The sequence below is a fragment of the Pyxicephalus adspersus genome, chromosome 7 (assembly GCF_032062135.1).
Source record: "Pyxicephalus adspersus chromosome 7, UCB_Pads_2.0, whole genome shotgun sequence".
Classification (NCBI taxonomy): Eukaryota; Metazoa; Chordata; class Amphibia; order Anura; family Pyxicephalidae; genus Pyxicephalus; species Pyxicephalus adspersus.
Genome location: NC_092864.1, coordinates 9,396,517 through 9,403,823, shown reverse-complemented (window position 1 = coordinate 9,403,823; position 7,307 = coordinate 9,396,517). Strand labels below are relative to the sequence as shown.

The following is a 7,307-nucleotide window of genomic DNA, read 5'->3' as shown; positions in this document are numbered from 1 at the left end:
TGCTGTGAACAGACAACATGCAGGTGAAACAAGCCATCCCAAAGCTGCAAAAACAGAAAAAACACATCCGAGAAATCCCTACAATATTTGGATTGGCAAAATCTACAGTTTGGTACATCATGAGAAAGAAACAAAGCACTGGTGAACTCAGCAAGGCCAAAAGGCCTGGACGTCCACGGAAGACAACAGTGGTTGATGATGGCAGAATATTTCCATGGTGAAGAGAAACCCCTTCACAACAGCCAACCAAGTGATCACCACTCTCCAGGAAGTAAGCGTATCAATATCCAAGTCTACCATAAGGAGAAGACTGCATGGAAGTAAATACAGAGGGTGCACTGCAAGGTGCAAGACACTCATAAGCCTCAAGAATAGAAAGGCTAGATTGGACTTTGCTAAAAAAACATCTAAAAAAAGCCAGCACAGTTCTGGAAAAACATTCTTTGGACAGATGAAACCAAGATTAACCTTTACCAGAATGATGGCAAGAAAAAAGAATGGAGGAGGCGTGGAACAGCTCATGATCCAAAGCATACCACATGATCTGTAAAACATGGCGGAGGCAGTGTGATGGCTTGGGCGTGCAAGGCTGCCATGGCACTGGGACACTAGTGTTTATCCATGATGTGACACAGGACAGAAGCAGCCGAATGAATTCTGAGGTGTTCAGAGACATACTGTCTGCTCAAATCCAGCTAAATGCAGTCACATTGATTGGGAGGTGTTTCATGATACAGATAGACAATGACCCAAAACATACAGCCAAAGCAACCCAGGAGTTTAATAAAGCCAGGAAGTGGAATATTCTTGAATGGCCAAGTTAGTCACCTGATCTGAACCCAATTGAGCATGCATTTCACTTGTTAAGACTAAACTTTGGACAAAAAGGCCCAAAAACAAACTGAAAGCCGCTGCAGTAAAGGCCTGGCAGAGCATTAAAAACGAGGAAACCCAGCATCTGGTGATGTCCATGAGTTCAACACTACAGGCTGTCATTGCCAGCAAAGGGTTTTAAACCAAGTATTAGAAATGAACATTTTATTTTCATCTTTTTAATTTGTCCAATTACTTCTGAGCCCCTGAAATTAAGTGATTGTGTTAAAAAAAGGCTTTAGTTCCTCACCGTTTTATGCAATCTTTTTGTTAAACCTACTGAATTAAAGCTGAAATTCTGCAGTTCAACTGAATCTGAGTTGTTTCATCTAAAATTATTTGTGGTAACGTACAGAACAAAATTAGAAAAAAGTTCTCTCTGTCTAAATATTTAGGGACCTAACTGTATATTTAGGTGATTATAAGAACAAAAATTTGTGTAGCCACCTCAGAGCATGTTTGTGACTATAGTGCATAACTATGTGTGAGTAATGTAGAGGTTGGGGCTGATTTATTAACACTCTCTATGAATGGAGAGGATAGACTATCATAGGAGAACTTGGGCGATACAATAAACCTGGAATGGATCTGGTCAAGAAATGAAAACATTTGCCAGCTCTTCTGGGCAGGGTCCTCTCGTCCTCCTGTGTCACTGTCTATATTTCTCTGTCATTTAAAACCCCTATTTAATGCACAGCACTGCGTAATATGTTGATATTATATAAATCATGTTTATTAATAATAAATTGCCAACTAAGAGCAAATGATTTTTAAGAAATGCATTCCAAGTTTGCTGGACCCCCTAGATTCTCCCATTAGTCTATCTTCTTCAGTGGCAGAGAACTTTAATAAACCAAGTCCTATGTGTATGTATAGTACAGGCCTATGGATATTTCTGGAGTTCTAGGAACTTTATAGATTATAATAGTATTGATTTTTCACTAGCCTTTAATGTGCTGTGATTGTGTGTTGTATTGCACAGGGACACATGAAGGGGAATTCCATGTCTAGATGTACAGACCCCAAATGTACAGAGCACTTTAGACTACTTACAGCTTCAGAGTTGTCAATGAACGAGTCGGAATCATCGTAACCGTAGCCCATGTCGATCAGATCCTGCATGCGGTCCTTCCTTTTCTTGTTCTAGAAAGAAGGAGAATAGAATCAATACAATTACATTTCCTCATGCCAACTTATTATTAATAAACAGGATTTATATAGAGCCAACATATTATGCAGCACTGTACATCAAATAAGGATGTCCTCAGTCTAATAACCAGCGTTGTGTATCCTACTTCCCCTAAGCCAAGACAGTAACTAGACTGTCATAGAAGCAGTAGAACTGTGATCAGCTCATTTTTGTCTTATCCAACTATGCCTATTAGACCATTAACGGATTGGCTCCTTGTGTTGCTTCCTCAGTTCACCTGCATTGTGTTGTACAGGGACTGCAAGGGGCCAATATCTGGTCAGACTTAGCTACCTACACAGCCTTCATTATTTGTGCCTTTTATATCTGCTCAGAAGAGTGCAGCTTTAAATCACTGCAGAGATTCTATCCTTGCTCGCTCAGTGGGTGGTAAATGGATAATCCAAGGTCAGCTGAGCGGCTTGTTTCAAGGTCATTTGCACAGGCAGTGCAGACCCTGGCAGTGTTAAGAAGGCCACAACGGGAAAATATTTATATATTCACCAAACACAGCTCAGATTAAGGGGAGAAATTCCAATCCTCTCTATAAGAGCCCTGGCAATATACATCAAGTTTGGCAGTATGATAAAATCATAAATTTCCTTTTGGACCCCTTTATAAAAAGTTTATTGTTTGTAGTTGAATATTCAGTCACTAATTTAACTAATGACCACATAAGAAGTCCACGTAGAAGATGGTGGATGATGTGCTTACATGTATGTCTACAAGGAAAACAAGCCTTGGGGTACATCTGCAGCTTGTGATAAAACCCCACACATTATAAATAGGTTGTTAGTATGATGGGAAGCCTCACTTGACAACATAAAGGGAGGATAACTTGTCACATGACCTGTTTGGAGAGCTTTAATAAATCACACCCAGACTTGAGAAAATAGACTATCATGGCTAAAACCTAATAGATCTAGCAAAGCTGGAATGGATCTGTACATTTGCAAGGTAATATTTTTTTCAGGATATCAATTCCAGGTTTGCTGGATCGCCCAGCTACTTCCATGATAGTCTAACTTCTCCAGTCCTAGAGAGCTTTAATGAATCAGGCCCATTGTCTATACTTCATATAAAAGGGATGTTTACCCTTTCATGTAAAGGTAAATTTTGAGTCTAGTTCTGCTTTAACTTGAAGTCTATTTGCCAACAGGCTGGCTTCTTCAAGATAGAAGAGACTGTACAAGTCTGTTGTCAAAAATCCTCCTGCCTGTCAGCTCGCTTTCTTACACCGAGCAGCAAAAAAGGATAAATATATCCACGCTGTATAATCCCCCATCAATCTGCACAGCCCACCTCTAATCTTGCTAATTCTCTCACATTGTTTTATGACAAGATGTGTGTAATATTATTGGCACTTACGTATTTCTCTTCAAATTTTTTGGCCAGGCTCTCCACCTCCCTTCTCTCCGCTTCCTCGTCATCGAACGGGCTGAAATGTTTTTTCTGAAGAAGACAAGACATAATGAAGAATGTTAAAAGCAGTCCTGTTAAAAACTTTACTTTTGCATAAACACATGTTACACACATATTCATTGGTCAGCTTAAATGGTATATTATTGAGTAGGTTCCCCTCTGTGCTGCCCCAGCAGCTCTGACCGGTCATAGCATGGACGCTACAAGACCTCTGAAGGTGTCCTGTGGTATCAGAATTAGGATGTTACAAGCAGATCCTGCACAGTGCCTTCTTCTCATAGTGTGTCCTGCCATTATCAGCATGGGTATTGCTTTTTGTCTGCAGCTATGCAGCCCCATGCACAGCAAGCTCTGGGTTGGCGTCTTTCTCCAACATCCAACAAGCACCTTACACCACAAAAGATCTATGAGACTCTGGATCAGACAGACCTGCTAACAAACCCCAACCAAATGTATCACTGAGAGTTGATTGCCCATGACCTAGTCACTTGTTGCCCACTCATGGACTATTTTTGCTAGGTACTACCCACTGCATACTAAGAACTTCTGTTTTGGAGATGCTCCGACCCATATCTCAGTTATCACAATGTGGTCCTTGTCTAGCTCCGCACATTTGTCTAAATTTCCAGCTTCCAACATCACCTTCAGGAGCTGATTTCACTTGCTGCCCTGTATATCTCAGAACTTGTCAGGGGCCATTGTAACGAGGTCACTTTTCCTGTCAGGGGGGTTTATTATTTAGGCTGATTGGTGTATTTGTGACACAATCAGATTTTATTTAAACCTCAGCAAAAAAATTTTAAACATAAAAGTCTGGCACCTCTGAATCAAAGCATTTGGTAATATCTATAATGGAGGCTGCAGTCATTCAAAAAGTGCGAAGGCAAGTTTAAAGTCCCCAGTTGTTTTTCCTATAAGTATCCAGTAATCCCTTAATAAAAAGAAGTTATTAATCCACTCATTACCCCTATATTTTATTCCAGCTTTCTAATGCCCCCTCCCCATAATAGGTCTAATTTTTCCATTGTTTTTGTATGATGCCTCAACTATCCCATTGCCCTGTATAGTTACCTAACTTCCCTGTGCCTCATGTAATGTAAAGAGTACAATCACTGGTAGCAGCGTAATAATGTAGTGCGGTGTTCTCCTCGGCCCCTTTTAGCAGGACGCACCACCTGCAACTTTTCAGTAACCACCCGGCTGTTTTTGGTTGGTTACTGAAGAGTTGGGTCAGAATAAAGGGGCTGCAGCCTCTTCCCATCCAGCTTAAAACATCTCTGGGTTGAACACTACATTGTAATAATACATACACCAAATCTACACTTTGTACACCAGGCAGCTGATTTTTAGAACTGCAGCTCCATGACCCCAAAGCCAGATGATAGATGGTGCTAGGACTTATATAAAGGCAAAAGTGAGACTTCAGTGGGAGAGAGACCACCTGTCAGTTCTGCTTGGATCAGATATGGAAAGGATATAAGGTTATAAAAAGATACAAAGTATAAATCTTCTGATTCTAGCAAGCTGAGCTTAAAGGGTGCCTCCTCTCACTGACAGCTCTCTGTTTTTATTGTACAGAAAGCCCAGAGTGTTCTCCCCCGCCGCACCATCCAGTGCTTTTTAGTGACAACCCAGCTTGATTGGTTGTCTGATCACTTATACAATGTAAGGATAACATAAGGTAAACCTAGCACGGAGTCTGGAAACGATCTAGCTTAGGGAATTTATTGATCCGTTGCTCTTCTGCAGAACTGGTGCCATTTACTCCATCAATGTTATTCTTCATTTGTTATTGACCGTCACTGCTATACCCCAATAGATGTAAAAGCACCGCAGCCCCCCACTTACATCCTCTCCCGATGGATTCTTCTTGCTGTTTCCCTGCAGATTCTTCACTAATTCTGGGTAAAAGAACTCCGGGCACTTCCTCCGATCAGGCTTGAACAGCGACAGAGAGATCCGGAACGTGGTGGCGGCGGGTGCCTCTGGTTCCTGGTTCTCCTGACGTGGCTTCTTAGGGGCAGAGGGGTGGAAAGGGGAGGAGGACTGAACACTGGACAGCTGTACCCTCCGTGGCTCGGCCATGATTAAATAAACGACGATCAACACTCCACAGACGACTCCAGCTGGGAGATAAGGACTACGGCCGAGCGGCTTCTTATACCGGGGGGGTCCTCCTATCCTGTGGCTTCAATAGGAATGTTGTCCATTTATGGGGCATTTCTGCTGATAAACACTGGAAAAAAAATACCATGGTAAATAAAGTTGTTTTGATTTTAATAATGCAGCAAGGAAGAAATGATAAATATCACAGAGGTCAAATTATTCTCAACTTCCTATGTTGATCGGAACCCCCCCCAAATATACTTTTCTGCGTTTAAGTCATTTGCAACCCCTAATAAATGTACAGCGCTGTGTAATAGGTTGGCGCTACATAAATCCTGTTTATTATTAATAAATGTGACCAGTCTCCCCCAATACAGTTGCATGCAGGATAACAATCACAATATGTGCCGGCATTACAGGGCCTAATGAGGTGATGGAACCACAATGCCCTGGGCTCACAGGATGCGAGTGCATGGATCAGACTTTGCACAGAAAAGGTGAATAATGTGCCGGTGAATGTTTTCAAATGCTATGCAAGTTATCTTTTGCACTAAGATATAAATAATGGAGGTCAGGGATTGCATGATAAGTGAAAAAAAGGGCGGCCTTAGAACCTGCAACAAATAGGCAGCCACTGCAATATTTTCATTTTTGCCAGACTGTAAACACAGGATAGGTAAACAAGAGAAAGAGTATTAAAAAAATTATTAACGTTAAAAAAAAAAAAAAAAAACAACCCTGCAGATTAAAGTTGCAGCACAGAGAGTTTTTATTTCAGGCACAGCAAGGTGAATGGTGCTAGCTGGGTAATAATAACAGAATCAGCCAATCAGGTTTAGGATTACAAATGATGGACAGTTACAATGTGTTGCTATGGGTGACATTATCCCGCCCCTCGCTTCCTCACACGGCCCTTTAGCCTTCATTTACAGCCCCTTGTTGGTACCTTGTAGACAAAACAGGGAGAAAATCAGTTTTAGAAAACGAGAAAGCCCCGATAATCCGCAAATTCCTCCGTAGAGTGCGCCGCTCCCTCCCCACCGGGTCACTCACCACAGCTCGTTCTGCATACCCCGACCGCAAGAAGAAAAAAGGCGCCGAGAAAAAAACGTCAGCAAGCCGAGCGGTCACGTGGTCCAGAGAAGCCTCGGAGCTCCCTCCTGAGTCACGTGACACCACCTTCCTCTCAGAACGAGGACGGCGACGACAACAACAACAAGCGCTGACGCGCTCACATGACCTAACGGACCAATCCGCTCCTCGGCAGGCCTTACGCTCGCGATTAGCTCGAGACAGCTGGGCGGGGCCGGCTCTCGCCCTCCTTGTTGGTATTATCCATTGGCAGAAAGCCGTACCGTGGAAAACCAGGGTGATTGGCTGTAGCTGTGCACGTGGTGACCCGTGGTGTGGGTGCGCGCACGGAAGGCGGGTGGGGGGTGTTTCCTGTTCCCGGCATCCTTTGCGCAGGCAGTCTGTCTCTTCCTATCCCCCGCCTCCTCCCCGCTCTGCCTGTGTCGGTAAGATGGCGGCAGTGAGTCTACGACAAGGAGATTTAGTGTGGTGAGTAATGAGAGGAGAGGCGTACCCTGGCAGGCACTGTGCCGAGAACTGGGAGTACAGGGGAGCCATTATAAGGGGAGAATCATGGGCTGGTATGGGGGAAGAAACCGGGCATGGCAGGGATCTAATGATAGGGATGTGTCGGGGGGGGGGGGGG

At 43.2% G+C, this 7,307-nt stretch overlaps 2 protein-coding genes across 7 annotated transcripts in view; one reads left to right on the top strand and one right to left on the bottom strand.

Moving 5' to 3' along the window:
- UBN1 (ubinuclein 1) overlaps window positions 1-6,786 on the bottom strand; it is a 24,550-nt gene extending 17,764 nt beyond the window's left edge. Inside the window, exons 1-4 of the mRNA XM_072416981.1 lie at window positions 6,644-6,786; window positions 5,333-5,720; window positions 3,431-3,514; window positions 1,927-2,016 (exon numbers count right to left, since the gene is read on the bottom strand). Coding sequence (XP_072273082.1) covers window positions 1,927-2,016; window positions 3,431-3,514; window positions 5,333-5,569 — 411 coding nt within the window. The 5' untranslated portion in view covers window positions 5,570-5,720; window positions 6,644-6,786. The remainder of the gene's footprint in view (window positions 1-1,926; window positions 2,017-3,430; window positions 3,515-5,332; window positions 5,721-6,643) is intronic.
- Window positions 6,787-6,862: 76 nt separating this feature from the next.
- The window catches only part of GLYR1 (glyoxylate reductase 1 homolog), a 26,402-nt gene continuing 25,957 nt past the window's right edge, over window positions 6,863-7,307 (top strand). For all 6 annotated transcript variants that reach the window (XM_072417392.1, XM_072417396.1, XM_072417391.1 and 3 more), the window contains exon 1: window positions 6,863-7,150. In XM_072417392.1, the coding sequence (XP_072273493.1) occupies window positions 7,113-7,150 (38 nt within the window). In that variant the 5' untranslated portion in view covers window positions 6,863-7,112. The remainder of the gene's footprint in view (window positions 7,151-7,307) is intronic.